The following is a 16,876-nucleotide window of genomic DNA, read 5'->3' on the forward strand; positions in this document are numbered from 1 at the left end:
TGATCTTCGGCATGCCCCTTCCCTGAATGTATTCCGCAAAGCCTTGAAGACCTGGCTGTTCAGACAGGCCTTTGGGACTTCAGGGGAGGGTTAATTTTTTAGGACTAATCGCCTTTACTCTGAACTGTTATTGTTCTTTATTCATAGTTTTACTGTTATATGTATTTTATGTGTATTTTATTATGATGCATTTATTGCAACTAAATTGTACGTCGCCCAGAGTGGCCATCGGCCAGATAGGTGACATATAAATTATTATTATTATTACAACACTTTTGCAATATAGTCCAGTGTTGTAATTGTCATACTGCAGTCTGCAGGAGAAGGAGGGCTGAGACAATGTACTCGTGACAATCTGTAAGTCAATGTACTCCACTTTTATTACTCCCATTTTGCAGCGGGGGGGGGACAAGCAGAGAGGCAGAGAGGCAGAAGCTTATATTAACCTTGTAATGTAATAATTATTTTGAAGATAAAGTATAGAGATACAAACACCCTATATTATAATCTTTGCATTTCAGATGGGGGCTGAAACTGAAAGACAGTGCTTATAACAAAATTTTAATGGCAACGTTTTTAAGAACTGTCACTTGCTCAGTCTTTACTGTTTATTTATTTAATTTAATTTAATTAAGCTTATATATTATACTGTTAAAATATAAGATCACAAATCTCAGCCTCCATTTCACTACTACACAGTACTACCATTTTTTAAATATATAGAGTGAAGGACCATTATTCAGTAGGATAAATGTTTAGCTAACAGTGTATTCCAGGCATGTCTACTCGAAAGTAAGTTCTACTGTGGTTAATAATGGAGCCTATTTTCGTAAATCACGTGAAATCATGCAGCCATGTTGAAAACAAAAGGCACATCAATAAAAGATCTCTCTCACACACACACATTAGACCTCAATCTGCAGCAAAGAATAGTCTAGTTGAATTGCCACCGCCACTGTCCCACTCAAACCATGACCCCCAAACCCAGCTGAATGAAGATGACGCGTTGCTCCATCGACTTCCATACAAACACATCGCGCTTTTTCCTTTAACGGCGCACAGTGGAATTCACAAATCAGTTAACTACCCTGTTAATCTCTATGTTCCCCAGTCTCCTAAAATGCTCTCAGGACTCGGCTTCTTCGTCACTTCGCTTTAAGGCGCTCCAAAGCGTTAGGATACCGGAAATATCCAAGACTGACTCACAGCCCGAACACGTAAGCAACCACAGAGCTCGCTGGCAAGCCGGAGCTCCTGCGCGTAGTTACTGATTATAACTTCACAGGGATTAAAGGAAAAAAATTAGAGGGACATAGTTGTTGTGTGCCTTCAAGTCGATTACAACTTATGGCGACCCTATGAATCAGTGACTTCCAAGAGCATCTGTCGTGATTCGTGACCACCCTGTTCAGATCTTGGGACACATCGCCTTGATTTTCCGGGAAAAATTGAAAGCCTCCATTAACCATGACACTCTATGGCAGCACTCTATGGTATCACTGAAGCCCTTAGCTCTTATTAAAGCCTCATCTACGTACTTTGCATTGGAAACTAAAGTGGAAAATCCGTTCAGTGCAGTGCAGTGGTTAGAGTGCTGCACTAGGACCTGGGCGACTAAGGTTCAAATCCCCATTTAGCCATGCCGCTCACTGGGTGACCTTGGGCCAGTCACTACCTCTCAGCTGAACCTACCTCACAAGGTTGTTGTGAGGATAAAATTAGAGAGGGGGAGAACCATGTATGCCACATTGAGCTCCTTGGAGGAAACACAGAATATAAATGTACTAGTAAATAAATAAATAAATAAATTTTAGAAAGAAGTGACATAATATAAAAGAGTTGGAAGGGACCTCAAATATCATCTTCACCTTCTGCTCAATGCAGGAGCCAACTATGATAGGTGAGCATCCAGCCTCTACTGTATTTAAATACTGTCGGCAAAGGAGAGTCTGCCACCTCCCGAAGACAGTCCATTCCACGTTTGAACAGGTAGCTCTTATAGCTAGGAAGTTTTCTTAATACTTAGCTACAGTTGGCTTCCCTGCAGTTTCCAACCATTAGTTCTAGTCTCATCATCTGGAGCGTCAGATAACAAGTCTTGTGTATGACTAGCGATGTGAAGGGGGAGGGGGGAATTCCCCCCTTTTTTCTTGTTTTTTCCTCTGGCCTTCGCATCTGTATGTATGACAACCTTTCAGATATTTGAAGACCATTATTATGGCTCCCTACACACGATACATTTAAAGCAGGTGTGGGGAATCTTTGGCCCTGTAGAAGTTACTGGACTACAATTCCCATCACCCCTTCCGGGGCTATTGGCCAGGCTTGCAGGGGCTGATGAGTTGTAGTGGGCTCCTACTGAGAGGAAGGGCGAGATATAAATTTAATAAATAAATAAATAAACATCTGGAGGACCAAAAGTTCCACACACCTGATTTAAAGCAGATCCCCACCCCCGAATCCTGGGAACTGTAGTTTATTAAGGGTGCTGGGAACTGTGTCCCCTTAATCTTCTCCATCTGAACTTACAAAACTCTTTCAACCGTTCCTAACAGGACATCATAGGATGTCACTAAGGCCTACAATTGTGTCCGATTCTAAAGTTTTTCTATTTCAACAAAGACATTCAGGCTACAACCCTATGAATACTGACCAGGGGAAAACAACAGTCTGGTGACACATTAAAGAACAATACATTTATTAAGATTTTGTATGATTTGTAGCCTCCTCTTCGGATGCATACCTTAACGTGGTGAGGGGGTTTGAGTGTGTTGAAGAAGCTGAGAGCAATGCCGTCAGGAGTCTAGACCAAGAGGCTAGACTCCTAGCAGGGGCACCCAAGGCGGAATGGTCAAAGCTGAAACACCAGACTAAGCTGCATCCAAACTCAGAGGAAGGCAATGGTAAACCACCTCTGAATAACTCTTACCACGAAAACCCTATGAACAGAGTATCCAAAATGCAACACGAGATAGTGCTGGAAGATGAGACCCCCAGGTCAGAAGGCAGTCACTGAGCTACTGGGGAAGAACAAAGGACAAGTACAAGTAGCGCTGTGATTAATGATGCAGCTGGGTCAAAGCTGAAAGGAAGCCCAGAGGCTGATACGCACAGATGTGAAAGGAGAGTCTGGAGTTGTACGACGCACACAATAGGAACATGGAATGTGAGAAGCATGAACCAGGGAAAGTTAGAAATTGTCAAGCAAGAAATGGAACACATCAACATTACAATACTTGGCGTGAGCGAACTAAAATGGACGGGAATGGGACATTTTCAATCAGGCAACTACAAAATATTTTATGCAGGAAATGAGAAATTAAGAAGAAATGGGGTTGCTTTAATAGTGAGAAGTGATGTAGCAAAAGCAATTAGGAGCTACAACGCAAGGTATGAGCGAGTTATATCAATGAGATTAAATGGGAAACCTATCAACATAACCATCATCCAAGTCTATGCTCCGACGGCAAACACAGAAGAAGAGGAATTGGAGAGATTTTACGCAGAAGTACAGGAAGAAATTGATCACACACCAAAACAAGATGGGCTGATAATCATGGGGGATTGGAATGCAAAAGTAGGGAACAGAGAAGAATTAGGAATTGTGGGGAAATGGGGCCTAGGAGACAGAAACGAAGCAGGAGAAAGACTTATTGAATTCTGTGAAGCCAATAATTTGTTTCTTGAGAATACATTTTTTGAACAACCAAAAAGACAACTATACACGTGGACATCACCAAATGGTCAATATAGGAATCAAATTGATTATATAATTGGTAGAAGATGGAGAAGTTCCATACTTTCTGCAAAAACAAGACCAGGAGCAGACTGCGGTACAGATCATGAACTGGTCGTATAGAAAATCAGAGTAAAGCTAAAGAAGACCAACAAACCAATCATAACGCCAAAATACAATTTAAATAACATCCCAGAAGCATATAAAGATGAAATAAGGAAATGGTTTGAGGCTTTAAACTTAGTTGACAGAGAACCAGAAGAACTATGGAATGAAGTCAGAGACATTATCAGAGAAGAATGCAAAAAGACAATACATCTAGTTAAAAAGAGAGAAAGACCCCAATGGATGACTGAAGAAACTCTTCAAATGGTTAAAGAGAGAAGGAAAGCAAAAGCAAAAGGAGACAGAAACACAGTCAGAACCCTAAATGCAACAATACAGCGACCAGTACGTAGGGACAAAGAGAACTATTACAATAGTTACTGTATAGAAATAGAAGAGGACAACAAAAAGGGTAAACAAGAGCCCTGTTCCAAAAGATTACAGAAATGAAAGGGAAATTTAAACCAAGAGTAGGGATGTTGAATAATCAACAGGGGAACACACTGACTGATCGAGATGAAATAAAAGGAAGATGGAAGCAATACACTGAAGAACTCTATAAAAGAGATGAAAGGATGACAGATTCATTCACAGAGGAACCATAAATTTTAGAATACGAGGTGAAAGCTGCTCTTAAAATACTTGGAAGAAACAAATCACCAGGAATAGATGGCATGCCAATAGAGTTGCTACAAGCTACTGAGACTGAATTAGTCCAAATTTTGAGTAAAATCTGTCAAGAAATATGGAAAACTAAACAATGGCCCACAGACTGGAAGCATTCAATATACATCCCAATTCCAAAGAAAGGGGATCCCAGGGAATGCAGTAATTATCAAACTATTGCCTTAATATCCCATGCAAGTAAAGTAATGCTCAAGATTCTACAACAAAGGCTCTTGCCATATATGGAGTGAGAGATGCCAGACGTCCAAGCTGGATTTAGAAAGGGAAGAGGTACCAGAGATTATATCGCAAACATACGTTGGATAATGGAACGGAGCAAGGAACTTCAGAAGAAAATCACCCTGTGCTTTATAGATTACAGCAAAGCCTTTGACTGTGTAGATCATGAAAAACTATGGAATGCTTTAAAAGAAATGGGGGTGCCACAGCATCTGATTGTCCTGATACGCAACCTATACTCTGCACAAGAGGCTACTGTAAGGCCAGAATATGGAGAAACTGATTGGTTCCCCATCGGAAAGGGTGTGAGATGGGTGTATTTTATCACCCTATTCATTTAATCTATATGCAGAACATATCATACGGAAAGCAGGATTGGACCAAGAAGGAGGTGTGAAAATTGGAGGGAGAAATATCAATAATTTAAGATATGCAGACGATACCATACTACTAGCAGAAACCAATGATTTGAAACGAATGCTGATGAAAGTTAAAGAGCAAAGCACTTCAGCAGGACTACAGCTGAACGTCAAAAAGACTAAAGTAATGACAACAGAAGATTTATGCAACTTTACAGTTGACAATGAGGACATTTAACTTGACAAGAATTATCAATACCTTGGCACAATCATTAACTAAAATGGAGACAATAGTCAAGGAATCAGAAGAAGGCTAGGACAGGGGAGGGCAGCTATGAGAGAACTAGAAAAGGTCCTCAGATGTAAAGATGTATCACTGAACACTAAAGTCAGGATCATTCAGACCATGGTATTTCCGATCTCTGTATGGATGTGAAAGTTGGACAGTGAAAAAAGCTGATAAGAGAAAAATGAACACATTTGAAATGTGGTGTTGGAGAAGAGCTTTGTGGGTACCATGGACTGCAAAAAAGACAAATAATTTGGTGTTAGAACAAATTAAACCAGAACTATCACTAGAAGCTAAAATGATGAAACTGAGGTTATCATACTGTGGACACATAATGAGAAGACATGATTCATTAGAAAAGATAATAATGTTTGGAAAAACAGAAGGAAGTAGAAAAAGAGGAAGGCCAAACAAGAGATGGAAGCCTCATAAAGGAAGCCACAGACCTGAACTTACAAGATCTGAATAGGGTGGTTCATGACAGATGCTCTTGGAGGTCACTGATTTATAGGGTCGCCATAAGTCATAGTCGACTTGGAGGCACATAACGACAACAATGATTTGTAGAGCACAGTCCATAAATTTCTTGTAATGTAATAAATTATGGGGTAATAAATTTATTATGGGGTAATAAATAAAGCAGTGCAATGTGGTCCACAAAAGCTAATACCGTCATAAAATTATTAGTCCTGAGGGTGCCTTTTGTCTGTGTTCACAATTTACCTCGGAGTAAGTCCTCTTAAACTCAGTCACACTTAGGCTGCAATCCAATACATGTCTACACAGAAGTAAGCTCTATTAGGTTCAGTGGGACTTATTCCCAGGTAAGTGTGTTTTGGATTGCAGCCTTACTTCTTCTGAGGAGACACGGCTAGGATTCCGCTGCCAAAGACTGGCTCGTATAGCTACACAGACTTACAGTGCCATGCTACTTTGAAGTAAGTCCCACTGAATTAAATTAAACTTACTCCTAGGCAAGTGCGGATAGGTTCACAGCCTGAATAGTTTTTCTTTTCTTTTGCGGAGGTCATAAATGCTCATAGCGAGCGGCCACCAGAGGTAGAGCGAGACTGTTTGTGACCCGGTCTTCATGACTATAATCTGACGTCACTTTCCCCCTCTGACGTGTCCGTCTAGGCGCGTGGAGGTTTCTCTATGGCCGCTTGGCGCAGCAATGTTGACTTTGCCGCTGTTCTAGGCAAGCGGCGGCTGACGGGCTCTGTGATCGACCGAAAGGAGTCAGCTGCGAAGACGGGCCTGGACGGCTGGCCGCGAATGAAGTTCGGATCCCGGCGGTTTCTTGGACTGGTGGTTGAAAACTGGAGATCCGAGACTTGGCGAGGACGGAGTAAACGTGAATGAGGACGGGAGCTGCAGATTTGGGAGTTCGGTGTCAGGACAGTTATATATATTGAAGGGGGGGAGGTATGTTTATGGTAGTTATATTGGTGAGATTGTGTGGGTGTCTCTCTCTCGTTGCCACTTCTTTCTTCTCTTCCTGCATGGCTCTCTGACAGAACTCCAGTGTCTTTAAACAGCTTCACGACAGGCAGAAAACTGACAGGTATGGTTCTTCCCAGTATGATGGTGGAACGATGGGGAAAGCTTAACCTATTTGACTTATGCCTGTTTGTGTTAAAGACCCTGGAGGCTCTTGTCAGAAAAAGCTGGTAGCCCTGTGAGTGTGTATGTGCTGGCCCTTAATTTATTAATAGTAGCCTTTAAAATGTTCTGTTTCTAATGGGAGATCGTAGGACTAGAGAAAGCTGCTTTATGCCGAGGCCCCATCTGTACTATATATTTAAAGCACCATCATACCACTTTAAACATACAAAAAGACTCCTGGGAACTGTAGTTCGTTAAGGGTTCTGAGAGTTGCCATGAGACTCATATCCCTCTCCTCCAGAACTAAAATTCCCAGAGTTCCCTGGGAAGAGGGATTGATTGTTAAACCGCTCTGAGAACTGTAGCTCTGTGAGGGGAATAGGGGTCTCCTAACAGCTCTCAGCAAATACACTTCCCAGGTTTCTTTGGGAAAAGCCATGACTAGTTATAAAGCAGCATGATATTGCTTTCAATGTATAGTGCAGATGGGGCCTGGGTAAGACCACTGATCCACGTAGCTCAGTGTTATCTGTACTGACTGGAAGTGACTGTTTAGGATTTCAGGCAGGAACTCTTTCTAAGCTCTATGTGGAGATACCAGGGATTGAACCTAGGCCCTTCTGTGTGCAAAGCATATGCTCAACCGCTGAGCTGTGGCTCTTCCATGGAGTAGGCATCATGCCTCTACATTATAGAATCTCAGTACGCCAACCTTGCTGCAGTGTCTGAAATGGCGTTCCCTAACCTGGTGTGTAGCAGATATTTTGGACTGTGCTGGCTGGGGCTGATGGAAGTTGTAGTCCAAACTATCAGCAGGTCACTAGGTTGGGGAAGGCTGGTCTGTAGTATTCACTGTCAAGGTTGGTGTGTTGAATATCTGAGAAGGCTGCTGTGCTTTTAAGAGAATGATTCACAAGGTGTGACTCTTGCTATCATAGTGTGACAGTGAGGGGCCATGCAGCTTTTCAAAATACGGGATCCATCTCTCAGTATTTGGACCAGGCAGTGCTCACCTCTGCTTCCTTATAATTTACTGTAGTCTTTCTTTTTTGTGTGTATCCATCCCTCATTTTACTTTGCAGCAGTTTCTGAGAGGTGAGTGCCTTCAATAAAGAGTGGGGTTTAGGATCTGAGAAACCATGTTTTGGATCTCTCATGGCAAGAAATCATTATGAGGCCATTTCCCTCATTTGTAAAATGGAACTGATCTTGCGAGGCACTTGGGAGGGTGAACACAATAAAGTCCATAAGCACTTAGCAAAGTAACAGTGCAGATGTATGCATGTCTTCTTGGCATCAAGTCCCGTTGAGGTCAATGAGACTTACTTCCAGGTATAGGATTTGCACCTTAAGACTGCAGTACCCTGCAGGCAAGTTAAAGAGAGCTTCAGTGGACACAGAAGGACCTCTGATGCATGTGTGTAGGATTGCTGTGTAAAAGTAAGATATAAATAAGTGGTTGTGCTAGTAGTAAAGACTTACAGTGCAAGCCTGTGCATGTCTATGCAAACGTAAATCCCGCTGAGTCCTATAGGACTTAATCTCAAGTAAGCGTGTATAGAATTGTAGCCCAAAAACCCTAATAATAATCCCTAGTAATAATAATTAGAATAGTATTGACATGAACAACATTGACTATGTTTGGTCAACTTACCTTCTATAAATAATTGATGGATGATAAGTCTATCCACTTCTTTTAGCAATGGTAGCCAAATGGAAGAACATCCTCTGAATACCAGATGCTATAAACAAACAGGGGAACCTTTTATGGCCTATTTGTGTGGTCCCAGAGATATTTGACGGAACGCTTTTGGAAACAGAATGCTATATCTGATTCATTGGATGACCTGAGTTCTCGTATCTTATCGTATTGGAATCTGGAGCCATCCAATTAAGATGAGCAGTGGGACTTTCAGGAGAGACAAAAGGAAGTACTTTTTCACATGGCGCATTGTTTAAACTGTGGAATTCACTATCACAAGATATAGTGACGGCTGCCAACTTGGATAGCTTTGAAAGGGGATTGGACGGATTGCATGGAGGATAAGGATTTCAGTGGCTACTGGGCATGATATACCTCCATTATCATAGGCAGCATACGTCAGAATACCAATAGCTGGGAAGCAACATTGTGAGAGAACTATTGTACTCATGTCCTGCTTGTGGGCTTTCCGTAAGCATCTGTTTGGCCACTGTGGGAAACATGATGTTGACAAGGTAGGCCTTTGGTCTGATCCAGCAGCAATATTATTATGTTGTGGTGGACCTTTCAGTAAGATAATTCTTACCTTTTTATCCCAATGAAATATTTGCTTTACTGATTTTAACATGGCTGTCTCAAATATCTTCTCACCTGTCCCAAATTCCTAGGGTTGAATGGGTTAAAAATCTTGTAGAAAAAATAACATTAATCCTGCAATGCCGTCTAGTCACTATCTCCTTATGTTCCCTCCCTCCAGTTTCTGTGTTATCACTGCCAGTACCATCTATGCAACATATACTTGGGTCTGGGCTACTTTCGTTTGACGAAATTTGTCACTATTGGCTTTTCTGTGCCTCTCTCTGGCTTGGGGGGGCGTTAAACTTTGGGAAACCATACCAATGTTGTGAAGATCAGAAGATGCCCAAGGTGCTCTTGGGCTTTTGGGGGATGGATAGATTGGAGATCCCTTCCATAAGCTGTGTCTGGAGTGACGTATTTGTTGCTCTTATTCCATTTCAGGTGCTGATGTGGTTGGTCTCTAGGCCCTGACATTCATGCTTGCTGCTTTAAGACATCGCTGGATCGTGCATAGTCAAGCCAGTGCACTCCTGCTTCAGGAATGGCTCCGCAGTTTCGCAGTTATGTCTGGGATCCTGCTCTTATCCTCTCCCAGATCGTACTCATGCAGGCAGTTTACTATAGCTCGCTGGGACTCTGGTTGGTTCTGGTGGACAGCCTGGTTCAAAACAGCCCTTCCCTTGACCAGATTTTCAGCTATGAGGTAGGAAGTTCTTCTTTAGCCGTTAGGGTTTTCACTTGTCCCTGCCCAAAAGAATAATCACACTTAGATGGTTGTGAAAACCAATCTTGCAGTCTAATAGAATTGTTTGGGGTTGCCAGCTTTGGTGTCCAGGGAAATCCTGGAGTTAGGTGTACAGAATATGGAAGGTATGCAATACAGCACTAAGTAACTTGTCCGGTGGTAGAAGGATTTACACTTGTGCAATGGAACTCCCGTCTCTCCTCTCCCCGCATGCCCTCTAAATCTGTTCTGGGGTTCCAGGCTATGCTCTGAAAGCACATGAGGCCAGCACCCTGCTGCAGCTAAGCAGGGTCAGGTCCGTGCCTGGATGGGAGACTGCCTGGGAACCATATGTAAGCCACCTTGGGTTTCTATCATGAAAAGAAAGGCGGGGTATAAATGTAATAAATAAATAAAATAAATTTGGGGAGGAGTGGGCAGAAGTTCCGTTACACAGGCGTAAATCCCTTTGCTGGCAGACTGAGTGCATTGGATCATGCTCTGTGGTTGTGATCCACACTTCCTTCTCCCTCCCCTCCAGAGAGCCCTCTGTGCCTTCCGTGAGTGCTTTTTGCTTGGCTGGATTGTGCCCTTGAGCCGTGCTCCTGTCTTTTCCTTGCCTGGAGGGAGAGACATATGGGTATAGGAACCGCTGCCTCTTGCGTGACTGGAATGTAGCCTGCTGTACAAAAGTACGAGTCGTATCTGTTGCTCCACCCGCATTTGCCTGTGGCCCTGCTCAATACTGGCATCTGACTCCCGGAAGGTTGACTACGAGGGGTGGCTTTCAGGCTGAAAAAGGTTCCCCACTCCTGCTATAGCTCAGTGGCTATTGCCTATGACAGCTCAATAAAAGCCCAAAGCAGTATACCTCTGAATGCCAGAATTCTGAACTAGATGGCACCTGCTCTGTTCCAGTAGGACTCCTCTTGCATTCTTAGCCTGCAACCAGCCCTGGAAGCGAGGTGGGGAAGGGAGCAGATTGGCTGAAGCAGCATGTCCCCTTCCATCCTTGTCCTCCTTTGCCATCGCTTGACTCACCCAAGACTTGCCCAAGCACGATTCCTCTTTCCAGCCCCAACCGAGGCGTTGAAGTTGAACAGAGCCCTGGGCGAGTCGAAGGACAGGAGAACGGCTTTGGAGAGATGAAAAACCATCTGCCCCTCTCATCTCTCTCTCACATGAATATCCCTGCTGGATCAGATGAAAAGTCTTTCTAGTCCAGCATCCTGTTTCCCACAGCTGTTGACCCAATGACTATGGCGAAGCCCGCAAGCAGGACTTGAGAGCTCCTCCCCACTCTGGAGTGGAGGTGAGCGTGACCTCCCAGTGGTGAATGAAGTTGACAGCACAAAAAGGGCTGGGCGGAGAGGACAGCACCCCGCTCTAGCCCAGGGGTGGGACATTTTTTTCAGCCCGAGGGCCCCATTCCCTTATGGAGACCAGTGATGAGTGGGGCCCTAGCAAACGTGGGCAGAGCCATGGATGTGGCTGTTGCCTTTGTACAGTAGACTGCATTCCAACTATACACAAGTCAGCCGTTTCTATGCACACGGACATGTATTGCCATCCAGCTAGCAAGAGGCATTGCCACAGTTCATGTACACATTCCAACCAGGCAAAAACACTAGAGGAGGGTGTGGGGCATGGCTGATGAGGGGGAATGATCTGGGGAGAGTCTCAAGGGCCAGACTGAGAGGGATTTGGCCCCTGGGACTGACGTTACCCCCCTCCTGCCCTAACCAATCTGCCTTTTCGACATACTGAGCATCCAGAAGCAGACATTGCACAGAGGTCCTCAGTTCCTCTACTGCCTAGGTAAAAAAAAATGGTCAGGTGTCAAACTTTCCTTCATTCTTCTAGTCAGGACAAGGACAAACAGCATGGAGATCACAAATGAGTTATACTACTGTGGTGCTTGAACCCACTTTGACCCCAAGAGCTTTGAGAAGCTCTAGCTGTAGTAGTTTTCCTGGGCAGAATTTATCATGTGGGCAGACTTCCACTAGTGCACCAGGATTTTGCTTTCCTTTCCTGCCCCCTGCAGCCATCCATTCACCCTCAGACTCTGCTCTGGAGGGTAGGGGGAGCCCCCGGAGCGGGTTTTGGAGAGGAACGTGAAGTCCCACTGTGTAAGTGGAAGTCTGTTCTGCTCATGCGTGGGCAGCGTGGGTTACTCCCACTCACCCTAACCCCGTGTTTAAAATAGCAGGAGGTCTGCATGTGCAGTCACAACGCTGCTGTTTTCCAACTTTAGTAAGCAGAAATGACCAGCTTAGGGACTTTGTGGAGCGTGCCTTATTTCACCCTGCTGATATCAGCATATTGTGTGAGGAAGTGATTCATGGTGGTATGGATTTTGATGGCAGCTGTAGAGTTCTGCTGGAGTATTTTTGTTTTGAGTTCCTGAAGGACTACAGTTAGTGTACTCCAACATGGAGCCGGTTGGCCATTAATACCTTCAGTTCCTTGAATGAATATAACTGATGGCAGAGGTTCACGTGGAATTTAATTGATCCTTATGCGGAATCCTTATGTGGAAAATGTTGAACTATTGGCTTGTACTTTAGAGCATTTGTTTAAGGAATGAATTGTAGAAAATCAAGAGATAGCCTGTCTCTGGTGTGTCATTGATGTAGTTTCCAATGGGGAGGAGGAAATCTTAGCCTCAAAATATAGAGCTGTGGCCAAAGTAGCATTAAGTACCAGAATCCCATCAGCACAAGGATTTCTGCTTGCACAGTGGGACTCCACCATCCCCATGTGGTGCCTAAGGGTTCCCCCTGCCCTCTGGAGCAGATTTGGGGGGAGCATGGGAGGAGGGTTTCCCATTGTGCCAGCAGAAATCCTTGTGCTGGTGGGATGCATTTGTTGAATACCACCCGTGGGGAGATCTGTTCCATGGAAGCAGATGGAACCCAATTCAGCCATAGTGCGTTTTCAAAATGTATGCAATACCATATATCAATACCTTTTCTGATTTATGTTATTCAGCCCTGGCTGAATTTGTAGATTTACTTAAACCTGTACATACAAATCTGCATTCTTAGAAGAAGAATTTGTTTTTCTGCCCTGAAGGTAAAGGAACTATTACTTTGGGATGCATGGAAGTGGAAGGGTCGAATGCTTCTTGTGCTGGATTCCAATTTATCCCAGTGGCTGTTTTTTTCTCTGTAACCCTGTGTAGGTTTTGGGGTTCTCCACCTCACCTGGCAGGCTTGCTATGATGGCTTTCATCCTGAATGCACTCACCTGGTAAGTTGGCTTTTGGATGTGCATTTCTGACCCTTCAAACCATCGTTTTGTCCCTTTAAAGGACAAACACCTTTTCCAATAATTAAATAACAGGCTCTGCTAGTGATGAGCTGCCCTTTGCTGAAAACATGAGCGTTGTCACCATTTATGCTCCAGATGTTTTGGACTACAACTCCCATCAGCCCCAGCCAGCATGACAATAGTCAGAATTGACAGGAGTTGTAGTTTGCAAAATCTGGAGGGCACTATGTTGGCTAGCCCTGCACTTCGTGATGAAGCTTCTTGTAGTGATTGGCTAATCTGCCCAAAGAGGGAGTTATCCAAAGGAATGAAAAGAAGGCCACAGGAAAGTCTTAGGTGGGTGTAGGAAATCCAACAAAGAAAGCAGGCAGAGAGAGGATTGGAACACATGATCAAGAGCTGCAGAGCTGAAACAAGTTAGTAGTCCATTTGTCTGAAATATCAGCCAAAAAAGGCCTATGAATATTTATATTCCTCCATCTGGTCATGAGAGAGAAATGTTGTATCTACAGAGCAGTCAGGAGAGAAATAAAGTTGCCAAATCAAAATTTTAAACAATTTCAGTCATAAATTTTCCTAAGAGCCCAAAAATAGCTCAGAAGTCAATGAGAAGAACAGAAAGCTCTAGCCTTAGTGTTCCAAGGTTTGGTTCCTCCCTCTTCCCCGCAAAAAAAGAAAAAAAATCTGGTTGTGTTTAAAAACAATGAAAAAGTGCAAGGGAAAGATTAATCTTGTACTTTATACAGAACATAGATTGTTTGTGCAAGGTAAATATGATTTTGAATAGCTTCCTGTTACTACATTCCTCCTTTCCTGAATGCCACAGTTTCAGGTGAAATATATTTTCCTTTCCCTTTACAGTGCCATCGGCTTACTGTATTTCATTCGGCGAGGAAAGCAGTGTTTGGATTTCACAGTCACCGTTCACTTTTTCCATCTTTTGGGCTGCTGGATTTACAATGCACACTTTCCAACTGCCTTGACATGGTGGCTTGTACATACTGTGTGTACAGCACTCATGGCTGTGATTGGGGAATACCTCTGTATGCGAACAGAACTGAAGGAAATCCCATTAAATTCAGCTCCCAAATCCAATGTATAGATTCCCAGTAGATCCCGTCTCTTTCTCCGTCGGCTTCATCATCTTGGTGCTAATGTGGTACATGAGAATGTCTTTAAAGCAACCCAGCAGGTCTGTACTTACTTTTTTTAAACAAAACAACTTGGCTGGAAGCCTGAGGTTTGTGATGCTTCCATAGGTACAAGATGGGACAAATCAGATTTTGATAAAGCACACTTTAACGCTCATGTAGGCACACCCATTTTGCTTCAGTGGCACAGACAAGATTCCGTGATGGACAACAAAACAAAAGCAGAAAATGGGCTCCTTTTGTGAGATGCGCACTGGGTTGTAGGAATTGGAGCTGCCTTTCTCTGCATTATGGAAGCCACCAAGACAGTTGACTTTAGGCAGTGCACAACAAAAGTTCCATTTTGCTCCCCACCATACCTCTTATTTCTGTTTTACTTCCAGTCTTTTGAATTAAAAATCAAAGAGCTCAGACAAAGTAGTAAGGCATGATGCTGTATTTCTCACTTGGCTGCTGTGATTCCAGAAAACGTGGCTAAAGGCAAAGAGGAAAGTGACCATATTTATTGGACTGAAGAGAATGAGTTGTGGAAAGTAAATAAAACTGCCATTTTGCATTGGGGTTTTGCTGCTTACTGATCAGGTGGAGTAATATTGTTGCTTTACATGGCAACGGCGGAGAAATGGGAGTCATCGGACAGGAATATTGTTCAAGAAGCAACCAAGAAGGTAAATGGCACCCTACAAGTCGGCCAGCTTGGCACCCTTTATGTCTAGCATAGAGGGCTAGCTGTAGGCTGTAGTTGCTCCAGATGAGCCTTTTTGTTGTGTAGTATTGCAATGAATGTACTTCCTTCTCTCTGATCGTCAAATTCTAGTACTTATAATCAAGGACACTATCTTTTTCTGTTACAGAATGCTGTGTTGGCACATAAAGAACAGGACTATTAACTAGTTTCTGAACTGAGCCATATCAAGAGAAATTTGTTCTGCATACAACTTCAGTTATTGCCTGTGCATAGAGGCCTGTGTAGCTACCTAATAGCCTCTGTCTCATATGGTCAAAACTGTCCCCTTTTTAAAAGGGTGGGGTTGTTTTGGACAAGAGGCTTAATGTGTAATAGAGCCATTTGTAGCTGTCAATGGAAATAACTGGTTTTAAACAATGACTTTACTTCCTTGCAGATACACCACTGAGCTTTCCTTTGTACATAAATATTTGTCAATGGTATTAGTTTGTATAAATTATATGGGTAAGTTAATGCTTGGTTTGTAATGATTAGGGGGATAATTTTGCAAATGGATCTCGATAAACTGTCTCAAAAGCTCTCAATTTCTATTGGTGCCATTGCTGAATTGCAGCAGATGATCCTTTGTACGCAGAGGTTTTTCCCTGGATAACATATTTTGCTCACCATCCTCAAGTATTGTATTGGGCAAAAAGCAGGCCCTTTCTTGCCCTGTTTTTATGATTAGGGGATGGCTCTGAGCCAAAAGCCCCTCTTCCAGTGTTGGGTCACAAGCATGTTGTATGCCAGGAGCAGGAACATGGTGCCCTCCTGATGTTGCTGGATTCCAACACCCATCATGCATAGTCATTGGCCATGCTGGCTGGGGTTGATGAGAGTTGCAGTCCAATAACATCTGGAGCACACCACTCTGTTTTTAACAATAGTTGCATATCACCCTACTGCCACCAGATGGCACTGTTTTCTTTTTGAGTCAGCTATAATGCAATAGGAGAGGCTACAGCCCCAGTGACAAGCTATGCTTTAAACAAAAAGAATCTGTTTGTAGTAGTGTTTTCTCCATGATGGCATGAAAAACCAGCCTGTGTGAAATAGGCAATAGCATTTCTGTGGCAGCGTATTACACGCAATGCTGCAGCGGGGCGCAGCTCCAAAGCCACCCTCCTGACATTTCTGCAACTTATGAGGATGTCAGTGTACTGCAAGGTGTTGGCAAGATTGGGACTGTGTGGGTGTACCAGTAGGAGAACACAGGAAGCTGCCTTAGACAGAGCCAGGCCATTGGCCCATCTAGCTCAGGGCTGTCTACAAACACTGGCTCTCTGCAGGGTTTCAGATGGGACGTTCCCACTCCTGCCTGGTGATGCTATGGTTTGAACCTGGGATGTTCTGCATGCAAAGCGGATACTCTGCCACTGACCTATGAACCTTATGCCACTGCTGTGCTGGCACAGCCCCAATACTGTCACTACTCTGTCCTGCCTCAGTCTTGTCCAAGTAAGCACCTGCAGCACTGGTGTTGGGAGGGCACCTCTGTCCTATCACATGGGTTGCTACTGCTTATACTGAATTCAACTATTGTCAGCCAGTGGCTCTCCAGGACACCAACCAGAAGACTCCCACTCCTGCCACCTCCTGCCCTTTCTTTAAATGCCAGAGATTCCGCCTAGGACCTTACATCTGCAAAGCACCTATTCCCTATAGCTCTGCCCTAAAGAGTTTGCATATTTGAAATATTTCTGTTATCTAAGTTATT

At 43.6% G+C, this 16,876-nt stretch overlaps 1 protein-coding gene across 1 annotated transcript; it reads left to right on the forward strand.

Annotated features, from left to right (window-relative positions):
• The first annotated feature begins 1,099 nt into the window (after positions 1-1,099).
• On the forward strand, positions 1,100-15,699 carry SYS1 (SYS1 golgi trafficking protein). The gene is made up of 5 exons (XM_061631453.1): positions 1,100-1,217; positions 6,594-6,820; positions 9,723-9,984; positions 13,193-13,260; positions 14,143-15,699. The coding sequence occupies exons 3-5, from the start codon at positions 9,823-9,825 to the stop codon at positions 14,381-14,383; spliced, it is 471 nt and encodes a 156-aa protein (XP_061487437.1). The 5' UTR covers positions 1,100-1,217; positions 6,594-6,820; positions 9,723-9,822; the 3' UTR covers positions 14,384-15,699.
• Positions 15,700-16,876: the final 1,177 nt, after the last annotated feature.

The sequence above is a fragment of the Rhineura floridana genome, chromosome 6 (genome assembly GCF_030035675.1).
Source record: "Rhineura floridana isolate rRhiFlo1 chromosome 6, rRhiFlo1.hap2, whole genome shotgun sequence".
Classification (NCBI taxonomy): Eukaryota; Metazoa; Chordata; class Lepidosauria; order Squamata; family Rhineuridae; genus Rhineura; species Rhineura floridana.